We start from the raw sequence: 16,837 nt of genomic DNA on the forward strand, positions 1-16,837 counted from the left end.
CATGAATCTTCAAAACAGCACCAACCCTCATCCATTAACAAATTGAATAAACACAAATATACGTGAGTGTATAAGAATCTCAATATTACTTTTTTCTTTTAATCTTTATAAAATAAATACATACTTATATATATATATATAAATATTTACATCACCCTCAACCTCAAGTCAAGTCCCAATTGGATCATCATGGCTTTCCATGAATAATACCTCCACAGCTGCATACCGGACCGGACATACTTGATCAGACCGTTGTGGACCCCTCCCACCGTCATATCACTCAGCTAACTATAGCCTTTTTTTTTCTCTCTGGTTGGAATATAAAATTAAAATTTGATTTTAGCCCTTGTTTTGGTCTTATATATTTAATATACTTACAATTAAATCAAAAAATTTCCCATCGATGCAATATATATGTTAAAATTACAACAAAAAAATATAAATCAATCGATCCTTCATATTGTGATCAGTTTTTTATTTTATAATTGTCCTTTGAAGGGGCCGGGCATTCGAAAGAAAATTTAAATTCATAGGTTTCTATTACATTGTAATTTCTCAATATATTTGGGTTTTTGTGAAAAATAATTGATCTTTTTTCTTTTTGAAATACAAAAAGAATTCTTTTTTTTTGTCCACTTTAACCCTTAGCTTTTAAAAGTAAAATATATGCATGGGATGGATTTTACAAATCAAAGTTAAAATTACTATTGGACCAGCTTTTTGAAATTTTCGAAAAGGATGCTTATGGTGTCACTTCTAAGATTTTTTTTTTTACACTAGTTTTTCAATAAATTTTCTTAAAAAAACACACACACATACTTCTTATAAGTTTTCATTAGTTACGGAAAAAAAGAAAAAGAATAATAAAAACTCATAACCAAAACAAATTATAAAAAGATAAAAGATGTACAAAAGACAAAAATAATAATTAATTTTCTTCTGCATTTTAATCGATTTAATAAAATTAATTTACGGAACATACATGATTAGTTTTAATCGTTAATAATAAAATAATCTTTGAAAAGAATTTTGAGTTTTCTCGCCTCCTAGCTTTTTGCAGCTCTTTCGTGGGCTGGTGTCATGACGAAAACAAGAGCAAAGATGCAGGGGAAGCTGAAAGGTTCTGCTAAGAAGAAGAAGAAAAGAGGTCCTAATTCCACTGCGGATGTGAAAAAAACTAAATCTATGGAAGAAGTTTTAGGAATTGAGCCTCTTGAGTTCGCAGACGATGATGAAGGTGCGGAGGAACATTGTGATGATCCTAGCTTACAGGATCTATTTCAGGCACCTTTGTCCCCGAAGTCATCTTTGAAAGTAATTCAACAGCAAAATGATATTCACTCTGATTTTGCTGCCTTCCTAGAAGCTACTCATAAATGTTCGAGTGCTCTATCAAAATGTCTTTCTACTACACCTCCAGCACTCAGATCTGGGAGTGTAGTTAGGAATCTGGAAACATCTTTTTCGAAATCGGAACAGGCTAACAAGATTAAAATCACTATGGAAAATATTGAAGAGGAGATTTCTTACTGGAATTCTTCGATCGTATGTTATGTACTGGGAGCCAATCCGCCTCTCTCTGTTCTAGAAGGTTTTGCAAGGCGCTTATGGAAAGACAAAGTGGATAAGGTGGGTATGCTTTCATATGGCATTTTCTTGATTATATTTGATTTTATTGAAGATAGAGATGCTATACTCACGGGGGGATACATCTTCTTCAATAAGAGGCCTGTTATTATGAAGGCTTGGGATCTGAATACTAATTTCAAGAAAGAAGACATTCGAACAGTTCCAATTTGGGTTCAGCTGGATGATCTAGAATTGAAATACTGGGGTCAAAAGTCTCTTTTCAAGATTTTAGGCCAAGTGGGGAAGCCATTGATGGTTGATGCGGTTACAAAAGAGAGATATAAACTCAGTTACCCTCGAGTTCTTATTGAAGTCTGTCTTCAACAGGATTTTCCAAGTTGTATTGAATTTGAGGATGAATTTGGTTTTAATGTCACTGTAGGAGTTACGTATGAATGGAAACTGATCATGTGTGGTCATTGCAAGGGTATGGGGCATGCTACTAATGATTGTAGAAGGAAAGAGGGCAGGAAGCAACAATGGATAGTTAAAGAAGAGATTAAGAAACCAGAGAAGGAAAAAAAGACAGAGGCAGTTAAATCTACTGTTGATGAGTTTCAGTCTATTACAAAAGGGTGGAGGGTCAAAGCCAAAGAATCTATGGCTTGCCCTTCCACTATGAATTCTTTTCAGGCTTTATCAGATCCTATCGCCTCAACAAGTGCCGTGACTGGGGAGAACCAGAATGAATCCACAACTCAAGAAGATCAAAAGCTAACTGTGGATGAATTGGAGAATACAGGGGGGGGGGGGGGGGAGGGGGGAGAGCCTCCTCTTTCCAATGGATAGGATTATATGTTGGAATGTCCGAGGGATTAATAGCCAGGATAAGCAAAATGCAGTAAGGCAATTTATTGTCAACCAGAAAGCTGGTTTAGTTGGTCTTCTTGAGACGAGAGTTAAGGCTCCGAAGCTTGGAGCCTTGTATGTACATATGTTCTCAGGTTGGTGCTTCACAACTAACCGTGCGTGGCACAAAGGAGGAAGAATTATAGTTGCTTGGAATCCTTTGAGATTCAATGTAAGTATACTCAGCTGCTCAAATCAGCTTATTCACTTGTTTGTAGCTACTGTGGATAATAACCATAGATTTTTCACTACATTTGTATATGGCTTTAATGATGAAGAGGGAAGGAAAAGTTTACAGGAATTGGCTAGAGCAGATCCCTGGGTAGTGCTTGGGGACTTTAATGATATCCTGAACAGAGATGAAAGAATTGGTGATAGAGTTAGACACAGCTCTAATAATGATTTCATGAATTGTGTCTCTTATTGCCAACTGGAAGATGTTAAATTCAGTGGGAATTTCTTTACTTAGAGTAATAAGCAGCAGGGATCAGATAGAATCTACTCCAAGATTGATAGAGTTCTGGCAAATCAAGCGTGGATGGATAGCTTTACAACTGCTGAAGCTATTTTTCTGAATGAAGGTATTTTTGATCACACTCCAGCAATTTTAACTGTGCATTATGATATTTCTAGTGGTAAGAAGTCGTTCAAGTATTTTCGGATGTGGTCTTCACATCCTCAATACCACCAAGAAGTGAGTAGGGTGTGGCATCAGACTGTTAAAGGGACTAAAATGTTCCAAGTTGTGACTAAGCTTAAAGACCTTAAGGCTTTCTTTAGAGATCTGAACAAGCTAGGTTTTTCAGCGATTCATATGGCAGATTTGCAAGCTAGAGAGAAGCTTAATGAATGCCAGAACAAGCTGCATAGAGACCCTTTGAATGTGGATCTGCAGTATCAGGAGTTGGAAGCTAGAAGGCATTATGCTGGGGTGCATAAAGATTATTGCTCATTCTTGTCCCAAAAGTCTAAGGTTACCTGGGTACAAGAAGGTGACGAAAATTCTGCTATTTTTCACTCCAGTATCAAGGAAAAAAGATGTCAAAACAGGATATATTCTATTACCAATGCAGAAGGGAACAGAGTGGAGGATCCTGCTGGTGTTACTGAAGCATTTCTATCCTATTATCAGTCTTTATTGGGCACTCAAATGGAGAATAGACAGCCAGTTAAAGCTTCAATAATGGCTCAAGGACCTGTGATTTCTAGACAGCAGGCAGATCTACGATTTTTCTAAAGATGACATTAAAAATGCTGTGTTTAGCATTCCTGGCATCAAAGCTCCAGGTCCTGATGGATATTGCAGCTATTTCTTTCAGGACAATTGGGAGTTGGTTGGAAATGAAATATTTGAAGATGTAACATCTTTCCTGCATACAGGGCACTTGCTAAAAGAGCTTAACTCTACAGTTATTACCCTTATTCCTAAGTGCAAATGTCCTAATATTGTAAGTGATTATCACCCCATAGCTTGCTGCAATGTCTTCTACAAAGTAGCTACAAACCTGATTTGCAGTAGACTTAAAAAGTCATTCTTACAGTTCTTGTGGCTCAAAATCAGGGGGGGTTCATTAAAGGTAGGTTCATCGCTCATAATATTATGATCTGTCAGGATCTAATAAGGCATTATGGAAGGAAATCAATTAGACCCAATTGCATGATAAAGCTGGATTTACAAAAGGCTTATGATACTATGGAATGGGGATTCTTAGAGGAGATGTTACATGCTTTTCAATTCCCTGCTAAATTCATTAATCTCATAATGAATTGCGTAACCACACCTAGGTACTCCCTAATGTTTAATGGATCTATGCATGGATTCTTTGCAGCAAAGAGAGGCTTGAGACAAGGGGATCCAATGTCTCCCTTACTTTTTGTTCTTGGGATGGAATACTTGAGTAGAATTATGCAGAAAGTTGGGGAGAAGGGAGATTTTCAGTTTCATGAAAGGTGCGGTGATTTAAAGCTTAATCATCTAAGCTTTGCTGATGATGTGTTGCTGTTCTGCAAAGGTGACTTCAAGAGTATATATTTAATGTTGCAGGGGTTAAAGTTGTTCTCAAATTCCTCTGGTTTGAACCCAAACATAAAAAAAACAGCCATTTATTGCAGTGGAATGAGTGAAGAGGAGATTAGAAGAGTGCTTGATGTATCAGGTTTCAGTAGAAATGATATCCCGTTTAAGTATCTTGGTATTCCCATCTGTGCCAAGAGAATCTCAGCTGCTGAATGCAAAATATTGGTTGAGAAGATGACAGCTCGAATCAAGACCTGGAGTTCCAAAAACTTATCTTTTGCAGGTAGATCAGTTTTGATTAATTCTATGCTTTTGTCTATCCATGCCTACTGGAGTCAAATCATGATTCTACCTAAGAAGCTTGTATCTGAAATTGAAAGCATTTGTAGAAGCTTTCTCTGGAAGGGGCAGAGTAATATGATTGGGTCCGGAAGCGTGGCCTGGAAGAAGCTGTGTAAGCCTAAGAAGGCTGGAGGAATTGGCTTTATGAGCATTTCAGAGTGAAACCGAGCAGCTTTGATTAAAAATGTCTGGTCAATCGCAACAAAGAAAGACAATCTTTGGGTTAAGTGGGTGCATAATGTGTATATAAAACATGAGGAGTGGTGGGGTTACAATGCCCCGCCTCAAAGCAGCTTGTACTGGAGGAAAATGGTGAACATTAAAGATGAAATTAAACAGCTACTGGATCCTGTGCAATTTACATTAAATACATATCAAATTTCCTCTGGTTACAAGTTGCTTAATCAGGTACATAAGAGCTTCCATTGGAGTAAAGAGGTCTGGTGCAGGCTTAATATCCCAAAGCACAGCTTTGTGCTCTGGATTGCAATTCAAAATAGGCTTAAGACAAGAGAAAGGATTCGTAGTTTCAACATAACAGAAGATTCAACTTGTATCCTCTGCAATGGAGCAGATGAAACAGTGGACCATCTGTTTTTCGGTTGCTCTTTCTCTCAGGATTGCTTACAACAGTTGAAAAATTGGCTGGGATGGAGAGCTCACATAGAATCATTACATGGCCTTCTTAGATGGGTAGAAAGGTCCAAGAAGAGCAAGTTTCAGAAGAATGTTTTAGCTGCCTCTGTTGCATCTCTGGTTTATCATTTATGGCAGGCTCGGAATAACAAACTTTGGCAATCAAGCATTGTGTCTCCTAAGTTGTTAGTCCAGGAAGAAAAATGGCAAATCAAAACTAGAATAACTTGTGTTATGCCTAGGCATGTAGCTCAAGCAGATATGGCATGGTTTGACTTATTATAATTAGTTACTAATATTTTCTTGTATAGATTGTATACAGACCTTATTGGAAAAATGTGCTTTTAGGATGTTAAGTTGTTTGTGGAGTAATGAATTTCTGCTAATTCATCAAAATAAAAAAATAAAAATATAATCCTTAATTATTTGGATAGTTGACCAAAAAAATAATTAGGATCATTAATAAATTCAAGCACGAAAGATATAATTGAAGTTAACATAGTAACATTATGTATATTTAATGATTTTTTTTTTAAATATCCCATGTAAGATTTCTTTGACTATATAATATTATCCTTGGAATATAATCAATTTTTCCATATTTAAAAAAGAAAATCAGTTGCATAAATATTTTCAAAGCTATTTATTTTCCTAATATCTTAATAAACATTTTTTAAGAAACTTTTTTTAAGGTAACTTAATTTAAAGGAAGCCTGGCATTATATTAAACTAAAAAATATAGTTGTGGTTTGCGTAGTTTTTAAGATGCTTCTTATATGGATACGTAAGAACGTCTTGACTGTAATTTTTTTTCTTGATAAAGTTCATTATATAGTGAGTCCCCTGTAAGTTTTCGATAAATTCTAAATAATTAAAGTGTCGAAAATAAAACTCAAACTACTTGTTGTACGCGTGTTTTTATTTAATATTATTATTATTTTATACGTTTTGCGTTGTTTTTTTGTTTATTATATAATTTTGTTAAGATTTTTATATTTTTAAGGTAGAAAATTTATAAATTATGACATTTTGTACAATCATTCATTTTGTTTCAAAATAATATTTTTATTAATTTAATTCAAATTTAATTAAAAAATTATTTCTAATATCTAAGATATACCTAATTTTTAATTTTTGTAGCATAAATAATAAAAAAAGTTTAGTTTTAAAAAAGAAATTATTTAAATGTTCAATTTAATTGATACAAATTTTTTTTTTTTATATCTAGGTACTTTGAAAAATTCAAATTTAATTAAAAATTTATTTCTAATATCTAATATTTTTCAAAAGATCTAAATATATATAAATAAGATTTTTTTTGAAAAAATCTTAGAATTTAGAAATAATTCTTTTTAATTAAATTTGAAAATATCTAATTATAAAAATTATTTAAAATTAGAAATATGAAAAATTATTTTTAAATAAGATTTTTTGAAAGATCTTAGTGTTTACCCAAATTTCGATAATAAATAAACAGCTTCGAAATGTAGGCTCGTAAAGTGTAAGTTCGAGATTAACAAGTGTTAATATTATACTTGTATAATTTGTCACGAAGTTCCTAAGCTATGTCATCAGCGCTCGAGCATGAGTAGCAGGCTCGAAGGCAACAAGAGTCCTCCAAAAGACGAGTCTGAAAGACCAATCGAGCAAAGAGGTAGCGACAACTGGAATGATGAGCTTGAAGCTATGTGTGACCTCGAAAGTGCGTTGGAATGGTATTCAAGCTCGAAGACGCGTTAACTTGATGCACGGAGATGTTATTGGGAAATCCCTATAATCAGGGGATTTAGTCCAAAACTGTGTAATTAATCCTATTTTTAGGGATGTTTATTCGTAATATATGCGATTGATTGCGTTTATACTACGGGATTTGTTATCCTGATTTAGACCCGATATGTATCTTGTAATATCCCTAAGATTAAGGGAGAATTCTTGTAGCGAGGTTTATAAATAGTCTGAGAATAGTCATTTGTAAACACACGTCATTTTGTACTGAGAAACACTGTGAAATTGCTATTCCTTGAAGCTTTCACGCAGAGTTCAATAAACGTGACTCGTGGACGTAGATATATTTTAAGTGTTGAACCACGTTAAAATCTTTATTCTTCTATTCTTACATAATCATATATTTGTTAATTGCTCTTATTTTTAGTTGACGAAAAATGTCGTCAACACTTAAAAATTAGAAATAATATTTTTAATTAAATTTAAATTTTAAAATAATTTTTAATTTAATGTTTTAGGTGATAGTTTTGTATTTATCAAAATTCAGATTTAAATATTTACTTTTTTAAAATTATATTTTTATTTATTTTATTATTTATGCTACAAAAATTAAAAATTAGATATTTAAGTGTAACAATTACATAAACTTAGGTATTTATGCCACCAATATCCCTATTTAAAAAGTTTAGTATTTGCCACTTAATAGAAAAAAGTAACGATTTTAAGAAAAAAATAAACATTAGGTATTTATGCTGTTAAAAAAATAAATTAGGTATGTAAGTGCAATGAAGTATGAACTTATCTCTTTATTTCGCCAATATTCCTAAAAAATATATTTATTATTATAAAATTTTAGTATTAGTTGCAATAATTACAAAATTGTACTAATTACTAACCTTAACTTAAAGATTTTATTCTCATCCCATGATAGAGTTTGAGATGTAAATTAATCAAACTTGTGATATTAAAAAGATAAAAAAAAAAAAAAAAACTTAAAAGATTTTAATTAATTTTATAAAACACATACATACTATAGTATTAGTCATTCGTGTTATAAATTTCTACCAATAATCTTAGTTCAATATTCATTCAAAATTATGAGACATTTTGTTGTATTAATCCTCCAATACTCACCTTTAGTTTCTTGACAACTGTAACTTTGTATTAGTTACATCTGAAGCAATTGGCAACCAAGTTGACTCATGTGTAGGACACGTGAATATACAAAAGGGGCTGACTCTTACCTTTGGGTAAATTACACAAACCTTAGTGAGAGAAAGTGAAAAAAGAACAGAGTAGCTTGAGAGAGAAGTACCAAGAAAGAGATTTTTGTATTTGAGAGTGACACAACTGTAAGAGAGTGTTATTTGGGTGTACTGGGTACTCGGGTTTGAGTGCTGGTTTTTGTACAGGGAGAAAGGCAAAGTTTTTGACTGTTGAGAGTGTATTTTTTTCTATGATTTTCAAATCTAATAAGAGTCTTGTAGTGTATTTTTAAATTGGATGTAGATTCAAGATATTTCATTATCTTGTTTTGAACCAGTATAATTATTTGTGTTCTTTTAGGGCTTGATTGGTAGTGTACTTGAATCAGATTTTATGATTTCAAAATTTTAAAACATATAGGACCTAGTATAATTCTTGATTGATAGCATGTTTCCAAAAATAATATCCAAATCAAAAGTATGATTTTCTGTTGTAAAATTGAAAACGTTAAAATCAAGTTTTCTCTATTTCCAAACTTTTTTTTTTTTTGCAAATTCTATTTCCTAACTTCTAATCTAATCTGAACACCTAAATACCATATTTTTATCCTTGATTCTTCTTCTCTTCAGCAGCTAACAACAGTAAGTACTAAGGAGAAATGTTTGATATTGTTAGTCTTGATCATGAATTAATTTATATCCATGATCTTGTACATATTTAGTTTTTAAATAAGTTCTTGACTGATTTCATATTAGTTCAACTTTTATATATATATAAATGAAAGACTTCTCAGTGATTACTACTCATAGATGGGTACTAACAATTATGATGATTTGACAACATAGTAACTTGGTATAGTAAGTCACCAACATGTAAATATTTTTTTTCTACATTAATTTCAAATTTAGTTTTTTTTTTTGCCATAATTAATGTTGTTTCCAATCAATAAAAGACATTAACAATATTTAGAAATTGACATGCATTTGAATATAACTATCATAAATTATATTGCTGGATAAATGTGGCTTAATTATAATAATAGAGCTTAATTAATAAAAAAAAATATAACTGTGATTAAAAAAACTTATGAGAATATACAAGTATTATAAATTCAATCAATGCACTAATTTTAAATTTCATTTAACTAAATTTGTTGGCAAATTAAAATTTAATATCACAAACCATTTAATTATGTTTATGTTATATCATATAAAATATTTTTAAATTTAGCACAATCAATTACATATTTTGTTTCTGTTATATTTTTGAATATTTTACCAATCACAGATTCTGTTTTTTAAAACTCAAAAACAATTTACACATAATGAATCAATCACAATTTCAGAAACATGTTTTTAATCACTAAATCTATATTTTCATTTTAAAATCACACTTTTTGAATATACAATTTTTTAATCGCGAACCAATCAGACCCTTAGTTTTCATGTTCTTATAATTTTTGTCTTTAATTTATGTGATTGCAAGGTGTTTGTGATATTGTGTCTTTGAGTTTGTTTAGGTTAAAGGTTGGATCTTGCTGTTATTGACAACACATCTATAATAGTATTAGTAGTTAATATTATAAATTTCCAAGTTTATAATATATATATATATATACTATAATATTAGTAGCTAAAGTTGCAAATTTGTACCAAATTATTCACTTTATCTTGAATAGGATGAACTTTATTACATACAATTTAGTTATTAATGTTACAAATTTCTATTCAATTATTCATTTTATTCTAGAAATTAATTTTTATTCTAGTTATATGTGTTAGAATATTACATAAAAAAATATATATGAGAATATTATAACATTTATAAGCGCAAGAGTTATTTTAGGTAAAACTCAACTTCTTTACACCATTCCTACTAATGTGTATATACAATTCGTGCTTTAATTTTTAAACCTTTAAAGCTTCCACGATCTCGTTGCTATTAATTAGTGTTACAAAAATTATACTAAATTACTCAATCTATCTTAAAAGTAAATTCATAGCCAAAATGCTAAAAATAATAATCAAAGCTCATCCTAAAAATAAAACAACAATAAAAAAAAAAAGGCATTATGAACGCATAGGCGCCATGAAGCACCAAGAAGGCACGAACCACCTGCTGTCAAACACAACTCATTCTCTAATTGTCTTCTTGTGAAATTATAGTTTTACTTCAGTTTTATTACAACAGCTCAAAATATATTTTTATATATATAAACTTACACAGTAAAATGTATGTTTTCTAATGGTGACTCTTTGTGACAAAAAGTGTTTGACCATTTTTAATAGATGGTGTAATTTTGTTATTAAATTCGGTTTAAAAAATGAGTTAATCTTTTATTTGATCAAATTGTTGCATTTGTGGTTTAATGCATTTGGTGCAAACTAAATTAACTAAAAAAATCAACAAAGTCATTTAATTTTTATTGAAAAAATATATAAAATTATTAAATAAAAAAATTTAAATCAATATAAATAACATTAATTAGTGACAAAATAATAAATAAATAATATAATATTTATTTTATGTCAAATTTGATTAATATTATATTTTGTGCTAAATTTAGAATATTTTATATCTGTATTTGTGGTGCTTCACGGTGCTCTCGATTGAATATGCTCTTTAAGATAATCACTTCAACTACAACCTAATTTATGTCAACTAAAAATAAAAAAATGATCAATTGAATGAACATAAGCCAACATCACAACAACCTTTAGCGAGCCTTAAACAATGGCCAAAGAAAAACCCCAATAATAATTGTCTCATTTGTACGTAGCTTGAACCAGGTCACATGGAGTGTCGCCAAATAATATCCAAAACACAACCGGCCTTTTAGAAGGGAATAATTGTCAAATTTGGTTTTAGATATATGAATAATAATAACAATAAAAAAAGACCCTCTAGGCTAAAGGGTTCATGAATCATGATTTCTTATAATGATTTTTCGTACACTTTCAAAATGGGTATTATTTATTAATTATCTCTTTTTTTTCTTCTTCTTTATTATACACTTTAAGTTAATCAAAAATATATTTATTTATAATTACATGCCAATGTCATATACTTTATGTACTCGTCTTGAATTGAAAACCCATCTTAAAAGAAAAATAAAGTAAAACTATGTACATTATTTATTATAAATTTGAAATTAAAATTTTTAAATAACGAAAATGAATTTTTCTTCATAAAATAAAGAAAAATGAAAGTTTTATATAATTTCAAATATAAATTTATGAAAAATTAAAAAATACATTACATTTATTTTTATATTATATAATTTTTGTTAATGATTTGAAAGATGCTTAATTTAAATGAAAAATTAGAGTTTTAATTCTATTAGATATAAATATACTAATCAAGTATAAAATTTTATAAATAAAATTAAAGATCTAAATTAGTATATTTTAGGATAAATATGTAATGATTTTGTTTCAAGAAAATATATATTTATACATTTATTTAAGGGTGTTTATCCAATCCAGTCTCCATTATTTTGCTTATAGTTTAATCGGTCACACTAAATTTGGATTTGATATTTTAAATCCAATCTAACCTGCATGGATTTTTTTAATATTAAATTATTTAATAATTTTATTAAAAAAAATTCTCATAACCAATAAATCATATGAATATTGAAATAAAACATTATTTTTAAATTTAAATATCCAATAACAAATAATCAAACTGTCAATTGCACATAACATCAAACTCCTTAATGCTTAAATATCCAACAACCAAATAAATATATATAAAGCAAGTACATAGCTTACAATTATTTAAAATGTCATATTTTTATTTTTAAATATTTAAAAAATATAAAAAAATTTATATATATTCATATTTTTTTCAATATATATAAATAAATATAAATTGGAATGGAACATAAATTTTTATAAGTGAAAATGCACGCACAAATGCAGATTTTAGATTTTTCAATAAAATTCAATACGTACAAGTTAGATATTCGCACTTTGCCATTTCGATTGGTTATTTTGTGAACAACACTAAATTTAGTCTACTTGTGGTATTAAAAGATTAAAAATAGAATATAAATATAGGTTTTTTTTATTAATATTATTTAGCTGTGTCAAAAAGTGTTAAAAAATATTAATGTTAGTTATTAATTTCAAACTATTATTTCAATCGGCTATATTAACGATATTCCCGCCAAATAATATATAATAAATTAAAAAGCTACCACTGATAATAATAATAATAACAATAATAATTATAATATAATGAAAAGGAGACACTCAAATCGAGTTATTGAAACCGGTAACGACAATAAGGCAGGAAAAGAACTAAAAAGAAAATTTGCAAAGTTTCCCGGGAAAAAACAATTCCGGGCATCCAAACAACACGGGCTTTGTACAGATCACAGAAACAGGGTCAGTTCATAATCACATTCCTATAATAAATTTCTCAGTTTCTCAAACTGCCGTTTTATTTATTTTTTCTTCATTGCGATTCGTTGGCGATTTTAGCGATATAGAGTGAGAGATAACAGGGAAGCAGTACAGTAGTGTCAGCTTTCTCAAAATTCCCTCACTTTCTACGACTTTTCGTTTTCTCTCACTATTTTATTTGTTCTTTTAATTTTCCCAGCAACCAAACACCAAATCAGCCAAAAGCACCCTCGGCGTTTTCCTTAGCCAGCGATTTTCCTGTCCTTTTGAAAATCCGATAAAAAATTTCGCTCATACAACAACACCCACCCACCGTTCGTCCCATCCCTTTCCGCGATTCCGTGCCCCCTCATTCCCTTCGGTTCTTTCAATTTTCCACTCCCCCAAACACTGCCACGGCGCACGCTAGCATCGCCCGCGCATGTTTTCCCGTTTCTTTTTCTTTTCTTTTCTTTTCTTTTTCGGAATATTGTAAAATAAAAAAGGTAAAGGGTATTACGGGAAAGTTTGCCGGGTACTTTCTGTGACCTGTCGGAGAGGTTGCCCACAAAAAGGTTAATACAATTATAAAATTGAAAAAGAAAACATTAAAATATTAATCCTAAATTATATAAATAAAACATAGCCAAATGGTTACATTTTTTCTCTTCTTTACATTTCTTTTTATAATATTTTTTTATATATAAAAAAAATGAAATGATTTGGTTGGCTTTTGATACACAGACTTACGGTATAGAAAGATAGTATATACATATATATTGCATAAAAAAAAAAAAAAACTCAAAGAAGCTTCTTCTTCATAATCATCACCACCACCAAGCTTATCATACCCTTCTTCACTCTCTCTCTCTCTCCCCCCTCAGTCTGTGTATATCTTTGAACTTTAATATCTAAAGCTAAGTGAGTTCTTCTTCTTCTTCGTCTGTACTTTATTCCCTGCTAAAGCTATCGTTTCATGTCTATGCCCTTAGAGCATGATTACATAGGCTTATCAGAGTCTGTTCCTTCAATGGAAAGCTCTGGCAAGTCTTCTGAGAAGAAAAGTGGTTCTGGTTTGAACCTCAAGGCTACTGAGTTGAGGCTGGGCTTGCCCGGGTCCGAGTCCCCGGAAAGAGAGGAGGGTCTTGCTGGGGTGGAGAGTGTGGATTCGGATAAAAATGGGTACACTGTTGGAGTTCTTAAGAGCTTGGTGACTGGAGCCAAGAGAGGTTTCTCTGACGCCATTGATGGAACTTCTGGCAAGTGGGTTTTTTCTGGAAACAGTGGATCTGAGGCTGATTTGGGTAAAGGTGGTAACTTGTTTTCTCCTCGAGGTGTTAATAATGGTGGCGTGGCTCTTGGTGGGTCGGAGTGTAACAATCAGACAACGGGTTTGACTGTCTCGTCAACTGTGAATGATGGGGTTCCTCAGTCCCCAAAGCCATTGCAGCAGAAGAAGCCTCAGGCCTCTGCTCCGGCTTTAAAGTAATAAGCTTTTTTTTTTTCCTTCCTTTCTTTACAAACTAGAATAGAGAAAGAGTATACTCTTATTATGGGATTTTTTATTTCTCTTTCCTTTTTTTATTTCATGCCATGTTCATAAATTTAAACTCTGAAGCCCTTTTATATTTATTTTTCATATATTTGCTAAGAAAATGTTTGATGCTAAAGTGAATATTCCATTTGTCTCGCTTTGTTTTCATCTCTCATGTGTGGAAAGTGAAGAAACCTTCAATTGACCAGAGACAGAGTTATTGGTTTGAATTAGCCAAAAAAGATGAAAATCTGTGCTTTCTTATCTGCTAAAACTAAACCAACTTTTCTCTTTTGCATGCTCTTTTCTTGGTAGTTTTTCTGGTTGCATGCTGTTATATTGTATTTGATTTGTTTTCTATATAAGTATTTAAACAAGCCTTGTTGATATCAACTACTCAAGGTTTTTAAGCGTGTTGTAAACTGTCTCTTCTCGCTGGGCCTCTTTTTCATTCCATTGCATGTATGTTTCTTAGCTATCTTTAAGAAAAATTAAGTGTACTTTAATTTTATTTTACTAAAAAAATTATTCGTAACATATGGGGGAATTTTTCTTTAATATGTTTTCATAACATGTAATACTTTTCATGGGAGATTGAGTCTGTCTCTGCATCAGTTATGACTTTCATAATATACAAGTTGACAGAGGCATCGTATTCAAGAGATCTACAAATAATAATGTTTTTTTTACATGTCTGACAGAGCACAGGTTGTGGGATGGCCACCAATTCGATCTTTCCGGAAGAATTCAATGGCTTCTCATCCTCCCAAGAATGATGATGATGCAGAAGCTAATGCAGGATCGGGTTGTCTTTATGTTAAGGTCAGCATGGATGGTGCACCATACCTAAGGAAAGTTGATCTTAAAATTTATGGCAGTTATATGGATCTATCTTCAGCACTGGAAAAAATGTTCACCTGCTTTACAATTGGTAAATTCTCTGTAACCTATCTTATGTTCTTGCTCAATCCCTTTGTTACATCTAAAAGATATGCCATTTTATCTTCTTGGGAGTAAATTAGTTATGTTTTTATAAAACTTGTTCAGGTCAATGTGGCTCTAATGGATTGACTAAAAGCCGGTTAATGGATCTCCTCCATGGTTCGGAATATGTACTCACCTATGAAGACAAGGATGGAGATTGGATGCTAGTGGGTGACGTTCCTTGGGAGTAAGTGTTACTATTCTTCCAACATTTTTTTGTAATTTCCTAATTATCTTATCAAGTATTCAGGAGTAGGAGATTAGATTGAAAATGAAATTAGCTCACTCACTTGATATATTATTTACTCTAGCAGAGGAAGCTTCTTCAGCCATGACATTGTGATATGCTGCTATAGGTTATTAACCCCTAAACTACATTAAAGCAAGTAACTTTTAGAGAGTTTCTATAGGAAGATGATATAAAAATTCACACGAGGAGCACTAAATCAATTGGAAGCTAGTCTACCAAGCAACACCTGTCATTCCCATTTTTTTTTCTTTTATTGGTAGATGGCTTGGTATAATTTTAACTTGGTAAATTTTGGTAAATGCAACTCTAGGTTGTCTTGTATAACATGTTGATTGATAGACCTACCGTGAATATTCTTCTCCTGTAACAACGCAGTTAAAGCAGCGAAAATAAAATTCAGACTTAAAAACATATCAAAACCAGTAATGACAGCTCAAAGACTGTTGCATCTTTACTTTTACTGTTTGTATGTTTGCAGGATGTTTACCGAGTCATGTAAGAGGCTGAGGATAATGAAGAGTTCAGAGGCTATTGGTCTTGGTACGTACTGACTAAACTCATTACGGCTTGATGATTTTGGCCTTGGCAACTTTTAACTTTAGAGTTCCATTTTCTTCACGGTGAATATTTGAAACTATAGACATTTTTTTTTCTTGTTGGGTCTTTTTCATTTCTTTTTACAGCCCCAAGGGCCATGGAGAAGTGCAAAAATCTTAACTAGTGCTTGTGCTTGAGGACACCATGGATGGACCAAAATGCACAAAAGCTTTAGTGGCTCATCAAAATTAGGCGTCATCTGTTTCCTATTATTCATGTATGATTTCTACATATTAAATATTTTGTGTTTAGTGTAACAAAAAGAAACAACTTAGTAGGGCCAGATATGTAATTTTAGAGTTTTCCAGGATGTTTTCGAATATCTGATACCCTTTTCTGCTGCCTTCTCTCTATGTACGAATGTTGGCTGCATAAAAGTTACAATGATTATATATGTAAATGGTTTGTTTGCCTTAATATCTCCCCCTATCCTCTCTCTGGAGTGAAATGAAAATGTTTGTGTGTTAAAACTTTTAAAAATCTTGTTTGCTGCCCGGAAAAGTTCTTTTGTAACTGTCAAGTTGTGTGAAAAGGAATGCCTCTCAAGTCTCAAATACAAAGCTTACCGAACCATTTGACAGAAAATTTCAAAAAGGGTTGATGTTTCTTCATCATGTAAGTATATGAACATATAAAAGATAAGGATAGGAGTGGATAGACATTCCATAAGAAACGGACAA

General features: G+C 31.4%; 3 protein-coding genes across 3 annotated transcripts; all 3 read left to right on the top strand.

Moving 5' to 3' along the window:
- Nucleotides 1-2,563: 2,563 nt before the first annotated feature.
- Nucleotides 2,564-4,999, top strand: LOC133795350 (uncharacterized). Its single transcript, XM_062232802.1, has 4 exons — nucleotides 2,564-2,857; nucleotides 2,948-3,694; nucleotides 3,798-3,926; nucleotides 4,040-4,999. Exons 1-4 carry the CDS (start codon nucleotides 2,564-2,566, stop codon nucleotides 4,997-4,999), a joined length of 2,130 nt encoding a protein of 709 aa, XP_062088786.1.
- A 147-nt stretch (nucleotides 5,000-5,146) lies between these two features.
- On the top strand, nucleotides 5,147-5,758 carry LOC133795351 (uncharacterized). Its single transcript, XM_062232804.1, has one exon. The coding sequence runs from the start codon at nucleotides 5,147-5,149 to the stop codon at nucleotides 5,756-5,758; it is 612 nt and encodes a 203-aa protein (XP_062088788.1).
- A 7,829-nt stretch (nucleotides 5,759-13,587) lies between these two features.
- On the top strand, nucleotides 13,588-16,574 carry LOC133797069 (auxin-responsive protein IAA27). The gene is made up of 5 exons (XM_062234854.1): nucleotides 13,588-14,277; nucleotides 15,028-15,257; nucleotides 15,374-15,497; nucleotides 16,039-16,100; nucleotides 16,244-16,574. The coding sequence occupies exons 1-5, from the start codon at nucleotides 13,769-13,771 to the stop codon at nucleotides 16,279-16,281; spliced, it is 963 nt and encodes a 320-aa protein (XP_062090838.1). The 5' UTR covers nucleotides 13,588-13,768; the 3' UTR covers nucleotides 16,282-16,574.
- The last annotated feature ends 263 nt before the right edge of the window (nucleotides 16,575-16,837 follow it).

Source organism: Humulus lupulus, chromosome 8 (genome assembly GCF_963169125.1).
Source record: "Humulus lupulus chromosome 8, drHumLupu1.1, whole genome shotgun sequence".
NCBI classification, from domain to species: domain Eukaryota; kingdom Viridiplantae; phylum Streptophyta; class Magnoliopsida; order Rosales; family Cannabaceae; genus Humulus; species Humulus lupulus.